The following is a 20565-nucleotide window of genomic DNA, read 5'->3' on the forward strand; positions in this document are numbered from 1 at the left end:
CCCGCTCACGCTGTCTCTCTCTCTCAAAAATAAACAAACATAAAAAGAATTTTAAAATAATATTTATTTTTGAGACAGAATGTGAGTGGGGGAGGGGCAGAGAGAGGGAGACAGGATCTGTAGCAGGCTCCAGGCTCCAAGCTGTCAGCACAGAGCCCGATGTGGGGCTCGAACCCATGAACCCTGAGGTCATGACTTGAGCTGAAGTCGGATGCTTAAACCAACTGAGCCACCCAGGTGCCCTTTAATTTTTTTTTGAAATGTTTATTAATTTCTGAGAGAGAGAGAGTGCGAGTGAAGGAGGGGCAGAGAGAGAGAGAGAGAGACAGGGACTCTAAAGCAGGCTCTGTGCTGTTAGCATAGAGTCCAATGTGGGGCTTGAAGTCACAGACCGTGAGATCATGACCTGAGCTGAAGTTGGATGCTTAACTGACTGAGGCACCCCACATATTTTCTTTTAAAATAAATTATGGAGACAAATTTTTCCAGAGACTACTTGCTTTAACTAAGTACAATTTTAATTTTCTATTTTGATGTTTAAATTGTTATATCTTGGCCAATGGGAGCCCCCTTTAAACTAGCTTTATTCTTTCAACCCCAACAGAACTTCGAAAGTGCCCTCCTTGCTGTCTTACAAAGAAATTTCCAGGACCCTCTTCACTCTCTCAGGCCTATGGCATGGAGGCTTCCACTTTCCCAGAAACCTGGCTAATTTTGAGCAGAAAGTAGTGATGCCAGAAACAGGAGATAATTCTACTGAGGGACAGTAATGGTACTGCTACCAGATCCCTCCAGAGTAAGGGCTGGAAAAGATGAATTCTTAAAAATCCTGAGTTCTCATATCTTTAAAAAATTTTTCAACGTTTACTTATTTTTGAGAGAGAGAGACAGCATGAGCAGAGGAGGGGCAGACTGAGAGGGAAACACAGAATCCAAAGCAGGCTCCAGGCTCTGAGCTGTTAGCACAAAGCCCAACACGGGGCTCGAACCCATGAATGGTGAGATCATGACCTGAGCCGATGTCGGATGCTTAACCAACTGAGCCACCCAGGTGCCCCTGAGTTCTCATCTTTAAAATTTACCTCTGACATCATCACCAAATGCTTAGTTACATGTTTTAGCCCTTCAACCAAATGATAGTATCTTATAAACCATAAAATTATTCCTTTAATTATAATTCTTAATTCTGACCAAGAATTACTTGTTTGGGAGGCAGTACAGCCTGCTGGTCAAGACTGTAGTCTTTGCAGTAGGCAGTGCCATTTAATTAACGGTGCAATCTTTGGCACTCTTAATTTCTGAGAGTTTGTTTCTTTATATGTAAAGCGACACTAATAATAGTACTTTACCTGATGAGGATGCTGTGAAGACCCAATGCGATCGTACATGAAAAACACCCAGAAGAGTGGCATATGGAAAGTGTTCAAGCAATTTGTGCTGTTATCGTAATGGACTCCCCCAAATCTATAAGATATGAACATCAACATCAATTAAAAACATAACAGAAGAATAATAAGGTCTAGCATTATCCTAAGGTGGTTGTCCTTGGAATGCATCTCACTGATGTAGGCAAACTGTTTTGAGGTATTTGTAAAAAAATCGTTGCGATTATATTGATGAACACTCTCTTCTTGACCAAACATTACACAGGCTTCTCAGAGCCCCAGGTTTGACGAGGCATCTTCCTTGGGCTCTTCCACCTGTCTAGCCCCGTTTAAGCAAGAATTCCCCCACCCTTTTTATCTGATCATCGTGGCCTGCTTTTGACGAGAATCCCATTACCCTTGATGTCTCCCTTTACTGATTTTCTACCCATTAACCCCCTCGGTCTGTTCCTTTGCTATAAATCCCAAGCTGTCTTTGACATCTTCAGAGTTGAGCCCCATAGGTCTCCCATGGGGATAATCTTGATACATAATACAAAAGTCCTGAAGAAAAGTCTTTCTTACCCTTTTAACAAGTGTTAGAATAATTTTTTTCTTGGACAATATCAACACCTGTCAAGTATTTCTTCGTCTAATTGTTTAAATTCACATTCAGTTCAAAGCAGTTCAGTGTTCTAACAAGTGGAAACTTACTTTGGCACTTGGTTCCTTGAGGTGGCATGTAAGTAGTGGAGATTGAGGGAAGTCTGATCTGTGAATTCACCTCAAGAAATGCAGAAAATCCAGTGGTTCAGTCTCCAAAGTTCTGTCTAAGGGTCCTTGCCACAGCAGTTGCATCCTCCTGGAGTGGCTCAATGCGTAGTTGGAAGCACAAGATTTTTATACACAAGTTTCTCTGGAATAATTCCAAATCATCTTTTACTTTTCTCAAGGACAGAAACTGTAGCAACACTTTTGGAATTAACAAATTCTTTTAGAAACTGGGCATCCCAAAATGTTAGTTTTAAACCTGGGTACCATGATCAATTGTCATTAAAGTTAACAGACAAAAGTTTAAAGTATACAGTTTTTAATACATTCAATTCAATTTGTTAAGCCCTTTTACCCTTGTTTTGATATGAAATATTTTAAATTTATCTTTCCTGACCAATTAGCTTTTTAGAGAACATTTCCTTACTAACTTTAAAATGCAATTACATACACACATATGCATCAAACATACATATAATTTACAATATTTAAAGTATGTCTTTAAATCCTTAACTTTGAAAAATATACAATCTTCAGGGATTCCTGAGTGGCTCAGTTGGGTAAGCATCCAACTCTTGATTTCGGCTCAGGTGAAATCATGATTTCAGGGTTGTGAGATCAAGCCCCTTGTAGAGCTCTGTGCTGGGAGGGGAGACTGCTTAAGATCCTCTCCCTCTCTCTTTGCCCCTCCCCCACTCATGCTCTCTCTAAAAAACAAACAATTCAGTGGAAACATACCTCCTTGCTAATACTTGAATAGTATAGATTGGATAATGAATTCTTTTAGAAGTATTATACTTTATGTACTGTTACTTTATGTCTCAGTTTTAATTGAACATTAAGGGAAGGTGGTACTTAGAGAGTGACAGAGAGAGAGTGTGAATGGGGAAGAGGGAGAGAGACACACAGAATCCAAAGCAGGCTCCAGGCTCTGAGCTGTCAGCACAGAGCCCAACGCGGGGCTCGAGCTCACAAACCACAAGATCATGACGTAAGCCCAAGTTGACTGTTCAACCGACTGAGCCACCCAGGTGCCCCAGGAATGCAGTATTTTAATTATAACTCTGTCAGTATCTTTATCTAGAGGACTGTTGCCATTTTTGTCCTTTATTTTTTGTCACCAAGAAAAGCAGGATTACATTTTTTTTTCTTTCAGATGGACTTGCTGTAGTGTGTTCTTGGTTATCAATATACTCATGGTTTGGGGACTTTGAAATGGTAAATATTCATGGTGTGTGAAAAAGCATGACACATAACTGTACAATCTTAATTACATGAAAATGTTTAGTTGTGTAGATACACACATGGGACCTAGAAGTCAAACTGTGATTATGGATGACTTTGGTCTTTATTTCTTGTGTTTTTCAGTTTTCTTTCATGCACCTCTTAACTTTAAATAATTTTTTAACCACCCCCCCCCCCAAAAAAAACCCAGGAAATCATACTAATTTGAGATTGGTTGTTTCATCATTTCATTCTGAACTAAGGAAAAAGACCACACAAAACTCATGTAAAGGTTAGATAGTGGTGTTAAGTATCTATGTTTTGGGATTTTGCTTCAGTATCTTGGAATTACATTTACAGCGTATAGATCTAAATAATAATTCTGCCTGTTAGGATTAGCTAGCTATACTACCAGCTACTTTTTTTCATAGACCCTCAAGGAAACACCAAGCAGGATACCTGGTATTTAAATATGATTGTATGTGACTAATAAAAAGAGACAAATAGAAGTTTTTTAAGTTAGGTCTAAAATTTTCTTGTAACTTTTTAACTTTGTAGCAAAAGCATACCTATTTTATTTACTTACTAGTGACAGTTTTTATCTTTTTAAAAGTAGTTTTATGTTGAATTCCCAAGTCAATACAAGCAATGTTTCTGAATTTTAAATACATACTCAAACTTCTGCCTTTGCATTGATCAAATACCTTTTAGACATCTGGAATATAAAGGAATAGTTGGGTGGCTACCTTCAAGATTCTGTTTAAACTGCTTAAACTGTTTAATTTTTTTTAAAACTTTTTAATGATTACTTATTTTTGAGAGAGAGAGAGAGAGAGAGAGAGAGAGAGAGAATATGAGTGGGGGAGGGGCAGAGAGAGAGGGAGACACAGAATCCGAAGCAGGCTCTAGGCTCTGACGGGGCTTGAACTCACGAATCGTGAGATCATGACCTGAGCTGAAGTCGGATGCTCAACCAACTGAGCCACCCAGGCGCCCCTGCTTAAACTGTTTAAAACTCTCATTTGGACTTAGGGATTTTGCAGGGAGCGTACTCCTCTGCTAAGATTTCTGTTAAGTCCTGTGTTGTTTCCTCATATCAATTCAGTAAGGACTTTCACTATTCCCCAAGCTTCAACTATACCTCTAAGACGTACTATCTTGTCTAGGATAAAAGTCCTCATTAGACAGAATGGTTTGTCTAAAATATTGCTGGCATTTCAATTCTATTCTAAAGAATTTAGGAACTTTCTAACCAGCCTTAATATATGTGCATCAAAAATGCTAATATTCTCTCTTAAGCATTTCCCTAAAAACTATAGTACTTAAGTGCATGAGAGAAAAATACTCGTAGTCTTAGTTTTTTACCTGGGGGAATTTGATAACCTCAATTAACATGTGAGTGCTTTAGGCTCACAGAAGAGTTATTAACTTTAATAAAAGCAGGAGAATACATTCTCAGTCCTTAGGTTAAACTAGCCAGTCCTTAAGTTAAAACCATAAACAGAACCATCACTCAGGTCTTTATAATAAAGGTCCAGGTCTGAGAGACACAGCCAAAGCTGGGTGAAAGATGCCCCTCTAGAATTCAAGTATTTTGCTTCAGCTACTACATAGTTCTGGCTGTTGCTTCAGATGCTTTACACAGTCACAAACGGCATTCCTCAAATGATGTGGTTAGACAAAGTTAGATGTTGCATTCACCCAAGAGTAAATCTACTAATTTTAGCAACAAGAGAAAGTGGCACGGTCCTTGGTCTAAGACAGTCTGTCCCACTGTCCCTTTGTCAAATACAATCAATCCCAGCCATGGCAACAATATAGTGAAAGAAGTTGGATTGCCCATCATTTCATGTTTTCCTGTGAGGGTCTTTACTGGTCCATACTATTACAATTATTGCAACTGATTTCAGATAATGGAGTCATGTTCTAGCCATCACAGCATTTCGTACTACATGGACAGAATAAAAAACTGTATTGCCTTTTTAGCCACAGAGAAGAGAAAAATAAATACACAGCTGTGGCTTGGGGCGTGGGGGTTGGGGGCACAGGGAACAATTTTAAAGACAGCTTGTGTTGTTTGACCGAAGCAACACATGCTTGAAATCAGGCAACTACATTCATTGTTCTTTAAAACCTTAGTCTTCTATCCAGTAGACCTACTCTAAACTTAGCCATTTTATTCAACATGAGTAAAAGTTAATGCCTTCAGATTTCCATCGAGCAAAAATCTATGTTTATGTTTGTTTATATATACAATCCCATTTAGTTTTTCACTTAATTCATGAGTATTGTTGAGACACCAAGTAAAGAACACATTCAAAAAAATAAAAATAGGGGTGCCCGGGTAGCTCAGTTGGTTAAGCATCTGACTCTAGATTTTAGCTCGGGCCATGATCTCATGGTTAGTTAAGTTCAAGCCCTTCATCGGGCTCTGCACTGACAGTGGAGAGCCTGCTTGGGATTCTCTCTCTCTCCCTCTCTCTGCCACTCCCCCATTTGTGCTGTCTCTCTCTCTCTCTCTCAAATAAATTTTAAAAAATGTTTTAAATAAGAATAAATAAAAAATCTTTTAATTATGTTTTCAACCCATGGTCAGTTAAGCAACTTTCAGAGATGAGTTCAAATGCCATTCACCTTTTCTGTAACGTTTTTTCACACCATCGTGTAGAACTTATGATATTTTAATATAGTCGGTGTGGGTCTCCCACATTAGATTCTGAGTTCTATAAAGGCAACACGGTATCTTTCTCTGTTTCAATTCTCTCAGCTTCTGTTATTGTATTTGCCACAAGTTAAAGGCTCAACATAACACATCCATTCAAAAACCACAGAAACTACATTTGCTTTATTAAATGGAAAAGGGGTATTTATTTAGATATATTAATTGGGCTTCTGGCAACTTAGGTCCATAAAATCTTGAAAAGCTGAGGAAGTTATAGACTAGGTATTCTTGGGAAACTACAACTCTGAGAACATATACCTCTCACTGGTTACTATAGTTCAGTTGGCACCATTCTCGAAACTGAAGAACTCATCAAAATTTTCACCTAGACAGCAAAGAAATACATTTCAATTCCCATTCCAGCTCCAGTCAATAGGTGATGGCTATAGTACATGGAAGTCAATGATAATGATAAAACCACAGCCCAAAACTTCTGGAATGCAGCAAAGGCGGTCATAAGACAAAAGTATGCAGCAATCCCGGCCTTCCTAAAGAAGGAAGAAAGGTCTCAGATAACACAACCTAACCTTACACCTTAAAGAGCTGGAAAAAGAACAGTCAATAAAATCCAAAACCTGCAGAAGACAGAAAATAATAAAGATTAGAGCAGAAATTAATGCTATCAAAACCAAAAATAAAAACCAGAACAGATCAATGAAACCAGAAGCTGGTTCTTTGAAAGAATTAACAAAATTGATACACCACTAGCCAGTTTGATCACAAAGAAAAAGGAAAGGACCCAAATAAATAAAATCAAGAATGAAAGAGGAGAGATCACAACCAACACAGCAGAAATAAATACAATAATAAGAGAATATTATGAGCAATTATATGCCAATAAAATGGGCAATCTGGAAGAAATGGACAAATTCCTAGAAACATACACACTACCAAAACTGAAACAGGAAGAAATAGAAAATTTGAACAGACCCATAATCAGTAAAGAAGTAGAATTAGTAATCAAAAATCTCCCAAAAAACAAGAGTCCAGGATCAGTTGGCTTTCCAGGGGAATTCTACCCAACATTTAAGGAAGAGTTAACACCTATTCTCTTGAAGCTGTTCCAAAAATAGAAATGGAAGGAAAACTTCCAAACTCTTTCTATGAAGCCAGCATTACCTTGATTCCAAAACCAGACAAAGACCCCACTAAAAAGGAGAACTATAGACCAATTTCCCTCATGAACATGGATGCAAAAATCCTCAACAAGATATTAGCCAACTGGATCAAACAGCACATTAAAAAAATTATTCACCACGACCAAGTGGGATTTATACCTGGAATGCAGGGCTAGTTCAATATCCGCAAAACAATCAATGTGATTCATCACATCAATAAAAGAAAGGACAAGAACCATACGATCCTCTCAATAGATGCAAAGAAAGCATTTGACAAAATACAGCATCCTTTCTTGATAAAAACCCTCAAGAAAGTAGGGATAGAACAATCATACCTCGAGATCATAAAAGCCATATATGAAAGACCCAACGCTAATATCATCCTGGGGAAAACTGAGAGATTTCCCCCTAAGGTCAGGAACAAGACAGGGATGTTCACTCTCGCCACTGTTATTCAACATAGTATTGGAAGTCTTAGCCTCTGCAATCAGACAACACAAAGAAATAAAAGGCATCCAAATCGGCCAGGAGGAGGTCAAACTTTCACTCTTTGCAGATGACATGATACTCTATATGGAAAACCCAAAAGATTCCACCCAAAAACTGCTAGAACTGATTCATGAATTCAGCAAAGTTGCAGGATATAAAATCAATGCACAGAAATTGGCTGCATTCCTATTCACCAACAATGAAGCAACAGAAAGAGAAATCAAGGAATCGATCCCATTTACAATTGCACCAAAACTTATAAAATACCTAGGAATAAATCTAACCAAAGAGGTGAAAAACCTATACACTGAAAACTATAGAAAGCATATGAAAGAAATTGAAGAAGACACAAAAAAATGGAAAAAGATTCCATGCTCCTGGATAGGAAGAACAAATATTGTTAAAATGTTGATAGTACCCAAAGCAATCTACATATTCAATGCAATACCTAGCAAAATAACACCAGCATTCTTCACAGAGCTATAACAAATAATCCTAACATTTGTATGGGACCAGAAAAGACCCCAAATAGCCAAACCAATCTTGAAAAAGAAAACCAAAGCAGGAGGCATCACAATCCCAGACTACAAACTGTATTACAAAGCTGTAATCATCAAGACAGTATGGTACTGGCACAAGAACAGACACTCAGATCAATGGAACAGAATAGAGAACCCAAAAATGGACCCACAAACGTATGGCCAACTAATCTTTGACAAAGCAGGAAAGAATATCCAGTGGAATAAAGACAGTCTCTTCAGCAAGTGGTGCTGGAAAAACCGGACAGTGACATGCAGAAGAATGAGCCTGGACCACTTTCTTACACCATACACAAAAATAAACTCAAAATGGATGAAAGACCTCAATGTAAGACAGGACGCCATCAAAATCCTCGAGGAGAAAGCAGGCAAAAACCTCTGTGATCTTGGCTGCAGCAACTTCTTACCCAACACGTCTCCAGAGGCAAGGGAAACAAAAGCAAAAATGAACTACTGGGACCTCATCAAAACAAAAAGCTTCTGCAGAGCAAAGGAAACAATCAGCAAAACTAAAAGGCAACCCACAGAATGGGAGAAGATATTTGCAAACGACGTATCAGTTAAAGGGTTAGCATCCAAAATCTATAAAGAACTTATCAAACTCAACACCTAAACAACAAATAATCCAGTGAAGAAATGGGCAAAAGACATGAATAGACACTTCTCCAAAGAAGACATTCAGATGGCCAACCAACACATGAAAAGATGCTCAACACCATTCATAATCAGGGAAATACAAATCAAAACCACAATGAGATACCACCTTACACCTGTCAGACTGGCTAACATTAACAACTCAGGCAACAACAGATGTTGGTGAGCATGTGAAGAAATGGCAACATTTTTACACTGCTGGTGGGAATGCAAATTGGTGCAGCCACTCTGGAAGAGGTTCTTCAAAAAATTAAAAATAGAACTAACCTATGACCCAGCAATTGCACTACTAGGTATTTATCCAAGGGATACAAGTATACTGTTTCGAAGGGACACATGCACCCCAATGTTTATAGCAGCACTATCAACAATAGCCAAACTATGGAAAGAGCCCAAATGTCCAGATGGATGAATGGATAAAGAAGAGGTAGTATATACATACAATGGAGTATTACCCGGCAGTCAAAAAGAATGAAATCTTGCCATTTGCAACTACGTGGCTAGAACTAGAGGGTATTATGCCAAGCGAAATTACTCAGAGAAAAGACAGATATCATATGACTTCACTAATATGAGGACTTTAAGACACAGAACAGATGAACATAAGGGAAGGGAAGCAAAAAATAAAAATAAAAACAGGGAGGGGGACAAAACATAAGAGACTCTTTTTTTTTTTTAATTTTTTTTTCAACGTTTTTATTTTATTTTTGGGACAGAGATAGACAGAGCATGAACGGGGGAGGGGCAGAGAGAGAGGGAGACACAGAATCGGAAACAGGCTCCAGGCTCCGAGCCATCAGCCCAGAGCCTGACGCGGGGCTCGAACTCACGGACCGCGAGATCGTGACCTGGCTGAAGTCGGACGCTCAACCGACTGCGCCACCCAGGCGCCCCTAGAGACTCTTAAATATGAAGAACAAACAGAGGGTTACTGGAGGGGTTGTGGGATGCGCTAAATGGGTAAGGGGCATTAAGGAATCTACTCCTGAAATCATTGTTGCACTATATGCTATGCTAACTAACTTGGATGTAAATTAAAAAATTAAACAAACTAAAAAAAACCAGGTGATGGCTACATGAAGCTCTGATTTTGATGGGGCTTCATAAATTAGAAATATGTGCCATAAACAAGAGGAAGAAACTTATGGGGAAAAGGGCATGTAGGTCATATAGACTGTCACCCCTGCTCTAAAGAAAACGTGGCATGGGTTCGGGCACAATGAACACTTGCGGTGTTCTTTGATAAAAAGAACTGAAAATGATACAACTTTGAGTTTACAACTATTTTGTTGGCTTCTACTGAGTACTTTAGATGGTATGTCTTTCTAGAAAGTGAGACTACTTATTTTTTTAATCTGATGACCTCTGAGAACAATTGCTGAAATCAGGTTTTAGTTTTTTCCTTTAGAAAACAAAAGTACATTGTGCAGAAGCATTCTTAGAGAACATAAAATACAAATGACCATTTCATTAAGTGGCATACAATGAAACAAGTCTGTACATCCTTAACACTATTTTAGTAACAAATGAGATTTCTAGGAAAGAGGTTTTAACGTGCCTACCGAATGCTGTCACATCCATATGATGCACTGAATAATGTAACAAAAATAGAAACCAAATCAAAGTTCGGAACTAAAAATGGAACAGGAATATTTTAACCACATGACGCTTAAGACTGGTGCTAATTTTTATAATAAAAATAACTATTTAGAATTTGTAAAATGACAGCAAACAAGCACTTAATAAACCTCCTTACTGTATCTAATCTCATTAAAGTATTCAAAGGTAATTATTAAGCTGCCAGAAATATATCTAGTGAATATTGTATTTCAAATATTACTATGACTAAGTAACATCTGAAAATAAAATCCCATACTTACTGCCCTAGGTTATTTTAACTAGTTGTTTCATTATATTTTTAGACTAATTTAAATAATATAGAGCTCTTAAAAAATTCACACTGAAAACACTTTATATTTAAAAAGATAGGTTTTCCGCTCGAAAAAATTATGTATAAAAAAGGGGGCTCCTGGGTGGCTCAGTCGGTTAAGCATCCAACTCTTGACTTCGGCTCAGGTCAGATTCTCACGGTTCTGAGCTCGAGCCCCATGTTGGTCTCTGCACTGACAGCTTGGGATTCCCTTTCTCTCTCCCCAAAAAAATTAAAAAAAAAAAAAACATAAGAAGATAGGTTTTCTGTTTAATATTATTTTCAAGTCATCTGCTCTAAAAGAGATATTTAGCCTTTAAAAAAACCCCTCCTCTCTGCCATGTTGCAACTGCTAAGAAAAAATTCCACTTTAATCAATTAGTCAATAAACTCAATCCTTGGCAGTTAGCTTTTTATTGGTTCCTGGTGAGGAAAATTATGCCCAACTGGAAAAAGAGCTTTGTGCTGTTGACACAAAATTTCACAATTGTAACCGTTCTGTCCATCAATGGATATAAAAGCAACAAACCAAAGATCAAGGAAGTAGGTATTTCTTCATCAAGCTTGCCAAGAGGAGGAGAGACTAGCAATTCAAACAGGGAGAATGTTAAGCACAAATAATGACATTTGCCTCAGGCTAGAGTATCTAGAGTTAGGAGCTAGGAGCTGGATAGGAAAAGGAAGTAGGCATGAACCTCACCTGAGTTCTTGCACTGCTCCACATCAGCTCAAAAAGCAGCATGAAACAGTTTAATTTCCCTCCATTAGGCACATTCCAGCTGCAGTCTGTAACTGCGGAACCAATTCCCACCTGAGGGGAATTATAACTGAATCATACAAAGAGATCTTAAGAAGAGTTCCAACAGCATCAGTAGCACTCTGCTATTAACTTGATCTCCTAAAAGTACTACAAGATTTTATAACTTAAAAGCAAGAGCTGGGAAAAGGAGACAATAAATACTAATGTATTAATGCACAATTTAAACCTCTTAAAATCTCTCATTAAACTTGTGTTTCCATAAGTAAAATCAAAATTTCTTTCCTGAATAGGACGAAAAACTTCACTTGTACTGAATTTTTCTAGGATACCAGAATAAGCTAATGACTCTAACAATTTCACTTAACTTCAAAATTTCAGTTTTAGGAGCTCCTGGGAGGCTCACTTGGTTAAGTATCCGACTTCAGCTCAGGTCATGATCTCAGTTTGTGGGTTTGAGTGTCACATCAGGCTCTGTGCTGACAGCTCAGAGCCTGGAGCCTACCTTTCACATTTGAATTCCATGCATCATGATAAAGTACAGAATTGGATTTTAAAAATATTTATTTTGAGAGAGAGAGTGGGGGAGGGGCAGAGAAGGAGACCCAGAATCCGTAGCAGGCTTAAGTTGTCACTGTATTTCATTCCCACTAGGTTGTAAACTTTGAGAGCAGACATGTAGTTGAATAATCTCTCTGTATCTCGAAAGATTAGACACCATGCCAGTAGGTATTCATTAAATATTATCTAGAATACCCTTATCAATAGTTCATTCTAACTCCACTTTGTTGATGTGAATATAAGTAACTCCTCTGAAAACAACAAATGGAAAAAACAACAACAACAAATGGAAATCAAAGCAGGAACTTGCACAGGTATTTGTACACCCATTAGCAGTATTGTTCACAATAGTCAAAATGTGGAAGCAATCCAAGTGTCCGTTGACAGACAAATTGATATACATAATGTGGCACATTCATATAATGGAATACTATTCAGCCTTACAAAGGAAGGAATTTAATTCTGACACGGGCTACATGGATGAACCTAGAGGACACAATGCTGAGTGAAATACGCCGGTCACAAAAGGTCAAATATTTTTAATTCCACATATATGAGGTACCCAGAGAAGTCAAATTCACAGAGACAGAAAGTAGAACAGTGGTTGCCAGGGACTGGAGGGATAGGGAGTTATTGTTTAATGGGCAGAGTTTCACTTGGAGAAGACGAAAAAGTTCTAAAGATTAATGGTGGTGATGGCTGCACAACAGTGTTAATCGTCAATGTACTTAATGCAAAGTACACTTAAAACTGGTAAATTTTTTGTTACGTGTTTTTTACCTCCATAAAAAACAAAACAAAAAAACTCCCTGGATTTACCATCTTTTTACAAGCCCACTCCAGTAGTGCTTTTAACTAAGATGTTGGTTTTTAACTTGCATAATGTCATAATTTCACTATAGCTTGACACGTTATGCAAAACATGGATTTGGTGATCATGGAGCTGCTACACAACCTATCAGTGTTTCAGGCATCATCATGTAGTGGTTAAGAAGCACAGGCTCACTGGGGCGCCGGGGTGGCTCACTTGGTTGAGCAACAGACTTCAGCTCAGGTCATGATCTCACAACTCGTGAGTTTGAGCCCCGCATCAGGCTCTGCGCTGACAGCTCAGAGCCTGGAGCCTGCTTCGGATTCTGGGTCTCCCTCTCTCTCTTCCCCTCCCCCACTCATGCTCTGCCCCCCCCCTGTCAAAAATAAATAAACATTAAAAAAAATAATAATAAATAAATAAAACACAGGGCTCAGAGCCAATCTGGGAGCTGGATGTGAGTCCCAGCTTCACCATTTGACCTGTTCAGGGGCACACAGAATTGACAGTGTCTTAGTTTCCTCATTTGTAGAAGTGGAATGAATAATCAGAGTAAAGGACATATGAAGTGCTTACAGTAGTTCCGGATGCATATTAAGTACCATACATGTGAACGAACATTATAATAGATCACAGACTACCATTTGCTTCAAAGGGCGTTGTTTCTCAAAGTGCAATCTACGAATGACACGCATCAATCAAAATCACCTGGGTACCTTGCTTAAAATGCAGACTTCTGAACCAGCATCTTTGGATATAGGTTCCACTGTCTAAAACGTCCCACTGCAAAGGTGGAAAACTGGAGTGGGGATGGGAAGCACCTGGATTCAGATAAAATGACCAGAGGGCCTTCTAGGAATGGAGAACCAGGGACAGTGGTCAGAGGACAACATTTCCCAAACTTTCTAGATGCTAAGAATCACAGAAAAATCTGACTTAGTAGATATGTGCCCTTTATGAAAATGTCCCAAGTGAGTCTTATCACGGAAGTTTGGCAAATGCTGCCCTAGAGATTCCCACAGATTTTTAGCATATCCCAATCTGCTTTAAATGCAATATGTGGTGAAGGCCTGTGCTCCAGAAGTTCAAAGTACCAAATGAATCCGTTCACTCCAAACCACTTCAGCATTACTGGGCAGTAGAGGAGGTGATCTTGTTCTCTCCCCATAAGGAACTTACTATAAGATGAGCTGTAAAACCCTTACTTTATTATCGCATTACCTGGAATTACAAATTGTGAAGTAAGTCATGGACTTCAAAGTTGGTCTCGAGTACTGGCTGTCAAAACGTGTGGTCCCTAAACTCAGTGGCATCAGCATCAAATTGTTAAAAATATAAACCAGCAGGCCTTATCCCAGAAGCTCAGGGAGTGGGGCCCAGCAATCTGTAGTTTAACCACCCTCCAGGTGATTCTTATGTTCGCTCGAGTTTGGGAAGCACAGGCCATGCAAAACGGATCTCCTTCAGCGGTTTCTCGGCCAGAAAGTCACGGAATACTTCCAATCCCTTGCTTCCTTCCCAGTCCATTAATCTCTCCCCTCCCACGTCACATTCAATCAATCAGATTCACAGAAATTATCTACACATTTCAAAAACAACATAAAACTTTATTAAGAACATCTTATATTGTCATCAGATACAGCCAAAGAAAAAGGGGTAAACAGGGAAACTTCATCTTCCCATGTGCTACCGCCACCTCAGAACAGACTCACGTGCGGATGGCTAGAAGTACAGATGGCAACAAATGCTCTGTATAAATAAATTCAGTGTGTAACACAATGCTCCCTTTCTATACAGAGAAGAACTGGGTTTACACTTTAAAAAGCTTCGATATAGTGCAACAACTATGAAACAAGACTACATCTTTAGGAGCTATTTCTTAATAGAATACAAAGCAGTTTTGTAGCTTTATGTTATTTCATATAATACAAATTTGTAGAATGTAAAATTCAGAAAGGGCATTCTAACTTTCCCAATTAATTTGTACTTTGAAGTTTTTTCTTTCTAAAGATTTCTCAGAACCAGTTCAATGACTACACTTTAATAGATGAGCTGCTCATCTACCGTGACAACTGACAACCTAGTTTTGTTCTTTTAATTTTGCAAATCAAGACAACCAGGTCATCCCAGCGTTTGCTGATTCTGAAGGAATTCTTATAGAAAAACCCTGATTCAGAGTGCATGTGAGAAGAGGTACCAAAATAGCTGCATCTGGACTGGTTTTCCTAGAGGGGGAGGGAGGCCTTTGAGCACAGCTGATTTTTCTCAGACTCCCGGGTTCCCCCATGTGGTTCTTTTACTTACTGTAGTGATGGAAGGAGCGGAGGGAACTCCAGGGAATCTGTTCAAATGGCCACTCCAGACAGCTCTCTGCACTGTTTGTGGAGAAAAGAGTGATGGTATCCATTCAAACCACAGTACCCCTGCGGCAAGTGTGGGGACATGCTTCTCTCTTGAGGGGCCGGGCCAAACTGCACTCAAAGATGCATGATTTGCCTCATGTTCATACACAGTGGAGAAAACACTCATGATTTCGAATGTGGTATTATAGTACCCCCATCTAACCCCATTTGTTGAGAAAATGTAAGTCTACCTTTTAGAAAAGAAGACCATTCACTGCTAAGGCTTACCATGTTAACATAAGGCTGAAAAGACAACTTCTAAACCAGACCATATCATTTGTGTTTACAGTTAGTGAGTTAACCAACAGCTTAAAGGTTTGTGGAGGACTGGTCAAAGGGTGCGACTGGGGGCAGGATTCAGGTTGAGTACTATCACTTATCACAAATCGCATCGAGCTCTTTAAAAAAATAATGCCTTTTTATCATAAATATTTAGAACAGATACTGGCATTAAAATCAGTATCTAAGTCAGAAGTCTGTCTTAAATGGTGAAAATATTCCAACAAACTTCGAATAATTCAAATCTTCCCAGGAGTACATAGTTTATAAATTAGTTTTAAATGGAAAAAAATATATTTTGAATGGATAAACCACCACTTTAACAGATCATAAATAAGGTGAAGACATTGAAAATAAATTAATATACAGGTTTTTGCTTTCACTTTAACAAGAAAAACTAACTTACATGGTACACTTTTAGAACAGGTATAACTAGGTTTTTATAATTGTGCATTTGTTACCCCACCACCCCCATGCTGAATCTTCTTTTTATATAATCTACACCTAGGGACAGAGGTACACAAAACAGACAGATACCACAATGTGTGAATCTGGCTGCTGCACACCATTTCCTTAGTTAGAGTGATGTTACAAATGCTGATCAGGATCTATTAGTAATTGTCAACCACATTACAAGTTAAGTACATTCATGGTTAAGTGGATTAGGTTCCCTGGTGACCTTTGTATGGTAGTGTTTATAGGGAACCTAACTACTACTATTCTTTCTGTGAGAAAATGTGCCCAGAATCCCAAAAGTTGACTAAAAGACTTTGGAATATAAGCCATATATGGATGGGGACTACTAGTATGTGTCTATGTTCTGGAGAGAGGCCAAACTGTTAAAAGCACTGTTTCCAGAACTTTTGGCTACTGAAAATAAATATTTGCCTTCTTCACATAGAAATTCATTTTAACTATAATTTCTAATATTGAGAAAAAAAGAGTGAAGCCATTCAGACTAGAGAGACATAATTGGCTTGTGGGATTTAAAAGATGTTTTATTGACTATCTAATTTGAATCTGCTTACAAGGAAAAGCAAAATGTCTAATATGTAATGAATAAAAAAAAATGTTTATCCTAAGTCATTATTTAGTACAAATCCACAGCTTAACAATGTGATTTTAAAAAGAAAGCAGGAGAGCATGCAACTGCTCTAACACACAGGGTTAGAAATAAAAGGTAAAAGTACATTTGTTTTGGTAATTCTAAATATACAAATATAATATTTGCCAGATCTACCCTGTAGTGTAGCACTGCTTAATTTCCAAATATACAGTCATTCAAAAACCTTAAGGAAACATTAAAAATGTTCCAGGCTATTTTACTGAACTTTAAGGAATATTGTGTTGAGATATTAGAGCTAAAAATACTATTGTTTTTAAAGTTAAATGGCTAAGCGAATAATAAAAGTATTTTACGGTTCTTTTAATCCCATAGACGGCTTTATGTTAAAGGGATCAATTATGTTAAAAGGAGACTGATCTGAAAATAGCAATCAGTTCCAGAATCAAAGTTGTCGTCTCGGTAGAAGGTCAAATTTTACAACATTTCCAAAGCATTTTCGTATTAACCTACTCAAATAATTCTAAATAGTTTAATCAAGGGGGTCCCTATTTAATACTCCTTTTGTTCTACACTGGCAGCTGGAATGGAACCCCTACAGTACTATTGTGGAAAAGTTCTCTAAGCTTTGATCTGACCCTCAGTTTAGTGTTCAATTCCTGACCTCTGAGGAATAAGGAATCAAGGCATTAAGAGGCACAGAACTGCTATTTTGGTCAGGGAGAAGGGTGGAGTTTAAGTTGGAACATTTAGTCCCTTCTACAATCAAGTCCTAACTATACCATAATAAAGTCTCTACCAACTCCTGATTAGTTCTCACCCTTAGGAATTACATACTATACAGTGATTAGATATTGAAGAAAAAAAAAGAAAAACACTTGAAAATACATGAAGAAATAGAAACATGGAATTTCTCACAAGGCCCTGGATCAAAAAAATTTACAAAAAGATCTTTTGAAAATAATCACTATTTGTGAGCTTATTAATACACAGAGATCATCACTTTTTTAAACTAAGTCATGTTAACTTACCAATAAAATAGTAAACAAACCAACATTTTAAACAATTTTATAAATTACTTGTCACTTCTTTTGTTAGTCATTCTCTCAACCATATACAAAAATAACGCTACAGGACTGTCCACCTAACCTGTCTCCATCTCTTGCAAAGTCCTGGGCCCTGGAAAGAGACTGGTCATCAGTCTTCACTGTAGATGTCCCCTGCAAAGGGCAGGTGCATGTGGCTTCCAGTCACGTTGGGTAATCGGGATAAGTCTGGCAGGCTCTGGATCCGGGACCTGAGTTCTTTGCGCACCAGGGAAACTCTGGCTAACTTGCGCTTGTATTCCTATAACATCAAACCACTTTCATTAGCATTCTGGGAGTTGAGAGAAGAGCTATCTAGCTAATGGTCTGCATAAAATCTGGTATTACACTCAGTTAATGCTAAAAAAAAAGATAATTACCAAGTTAGCATTAAGATCAAAGGAAGGGCTTTGGAAATATACTACTAGATAAACTCTATTATTATGAAAAACCATCATCTTAAACAGTTGTCACACACCTGTGAAAAGAAGATTACCATGTCAATATAGTTAACCTCAACATGTAAGATCTTCACGTGTCCTTGAGCTTGGATAAGAAAAACCACATACCTGTTTTCACAAACCTAAACTGAAATTTAGCACTGTTTTCAATTGTGAATGCTAGCAACAAATCACAGTATTATCAGTAACTGTGAATTTGTCTTCAATGGAAACAAGCTGCTATGATATTACATTACAGTTTTTTAAAGCTATCTTGAGCTGCTGACATTTATCATGACTTTGAAATTATGGTAATTCTCAGACCAAACATTAAATGTTATTTAATGTGTCAATAAAGAAGCATATATTATTGTACAAATATTATGTCAATAACTATACTTTAATATAACTTGTTTCCTTTGTAATGCTAAGCAATTTATTTTCTACATTAAAATACTGAACTTGAGGTGCACCTGCTCAATCAGTTGAGCATTCGACTTCGGCTGAGGTCATGATCTCATGGTGCATGGGTTTGAGCCCTGCATTGGGCTCTTTGCTGACAGCTCAGAGCCTGGAGCCTGCTTCGGATTCTGTGTCTCCCTCTCTCTCTGCCCCTCCCCAACTTGCGCTCTGTCTCTCTCAAAAATGAATAAATGTTAAAACAAATTTTTTTTTAAATATTAAACTTGAGAAGGGCCCAAAGCTTCACCAGACCACTAAAAGTTCCAGTGGCCCCCTAAAAGGTTAGGAAACCTTGCAAACAGTGGCCTAAAGACTCAGAAACTGGAAACCAATCAAGATCATGTTTGGTTTTGAGGGAAACAGTCCACTGTCTCTACTGGCAATATTTCCTTTTAATGGAAGTTTCCAGACTTCCACATGGAGAGACAGGATCCTTCTATACTCCATTACCTAGTAGAGGTGGGACAGGAAGGAGGTAATCTAGAATATGGGTATTCTTCCTTCCAGAAAAAACTAGAACATCCTCCTTCTAACCAAGGCTGATCTCACAAACAAGACAGAACAGGTGAGTGATAAGCTTTCATTCTGGGAAGAACAATGATCCACAAAGAGCTCTTCTTTAGTGTTCCTCAGCTCTATACATCAGAATCAGCTAAGAAATTCTTGAAGAAACAAATTTTTCAGGAGAAGCTCAGTCCTCCTACATATCAATTAAATGAGGATAATTTTTAGAAGTGGGTCCAGAGTTCATGGATTTTACACAAGTTCCCCAAAGGATGCTAATACACAGAGTTATGAGCCACTTTTTTAGTTTTTCTGCCTAAAATGAAATCAACTAGTGGGGTTTCTTTGAATGACTGAACCTCCTCCGTTAAAGAATAACCACACGAGGGGCACCTGGGTGGCTCAGCTGGTTAAGTGTCTAACTTCAGCTCAGGTCATGATCTCATGGTTCATGGATTCACGCACCACATCAGGCTCTGTGCTGTCAGCTCCGAGCCTGGAGCCTGGAGCCTGCTTCAGATTCTGTGTCTCCCTCTCTCTCTGTCCCTCCCCCACTCATGCTCTGTTTCTCTCTGTCTCAAAAATAAATAAACATAAAAAAATTAAAAAAAAAAAAAAGCCCATGTGGGGAAAGGGATTTGTTAGACTTACTGAAACTCCACTGTTCTAAAGGAAGGAGGAAAAGAGACCTTGGAAGCATGGGGGACTGGGCACAGTGACAGGCAAAGCAGGTAAAGTTGAAGGCTGGAAAAGTTCAAGCATAGCTTCGGGCACCTAAGAGAGGTGTCAATTCTTGCCATGTCTACCTGTCCCTGCAATTCTAATTTATCATGAAGATCAAGATGGAGTAAAAGAGAGTTTAATAGAAATCTGTAATCTCAAGGTATGATTTTCTTCTTCCCCATCCCCTTCACCAGTGATACACACTGGAACACCAAGTAAGTTTTAGCACAGCAGCTCAGAGTGGCATACGAAAGATTCACATTCCAGAGGCCTACTTCTCAGTAGGCTCTCATAACACACGTCCACATTTAGCACGTTTCTTCCTCAAAACACACCGGTATGGGGACAAACACTTGTCTCCATCTGTCTCACTGTTCTTAGCTGAATCACTCTTGAATACATAATACATAAAGCACTCTGGGGTCAGCATGACACATTTAGATGTTGTTCAAACATGCTCAAAAGCAATCATTCTCTGCTAGAGACTTGAGAAATGTCATATGTGCTGTTAGTGGTCATTACTGCTCAGCCTAATTTTTAGTTTCTAGCATCCAGATAGGTTGTTCTTCAACTAAGATTTCATTCAAGTGATACTGGCAACTAAAAGCCTTCAGCTTTTTTGGTATATACTGCAAACAAAATATTGGTAAATATAAACAAAAGCTAC

General features: G+C 38.3%; 1 protein-coding gene and 1 long non-coding RNA gene across 3 annotated transcripts in view; both read right to left on the reverse strand.

The window, feature by feature from the left end:
- Positions 1 to 1325: 1325 nt before the first annotated feature.
- On the reverse strand, positions 1326 to 11667 carry LOC147575589 (uncharacterized). The gene is made up of 3 exons (XR_015242541.1): positions 11512 to 11667; positions 2079 to 2280; positions 1326 to 1464 (listed from the first exon to the last, which is right to left on the reverse strand). It is a non-coding gene; the product is annotated as an uncharacterized LOC147575589 (long non-coding RNA).
- A 2859-nt stretch (positions 11668 to 14526) lies between these two features.
- Positions 14527 to 20565, reverse strand: part of RPRD1A (regulation of nuclear pre-mRNA domain containing 1A) — a 70398-nt gene continuing 64359 nt past the window's right edge. The window contains exons 7-8 of one of the 2 annotated variants that reach the window (XM_086682757.1): positions 17834 to 18031; positions 14527 to 15315 (exon numbers count right to left, since the gene is read on the reverse strand). In XM_086682757.1, the coding sequence (XP_086538883.1) occupies positions 17882 to 18031 (150 nt within the window). In that variant the 3' untranslated portion in view covers positions 14527 to 15315; positions 17834 to 17881. Of the gene's footprint in view, positions 18032 to 20565 lie in introns of both variants that reach the window. The other variant, XM_025931302.2, reaches the window with a different exon arrangement.

The sequence above is a fragment of the Puma concolor genome, chromosome D3 (assembly GCF_028749965.1).
Source record: "Puma concolor isolate L17-30 chromosome D3, mPumCon1.1.hap2, whole genome shotgun sequence".
NCBI lineage: Eukaryota > Metazoa > Chordata > Mammalia > Carnivora > Felidae > Puma > Puma concolor.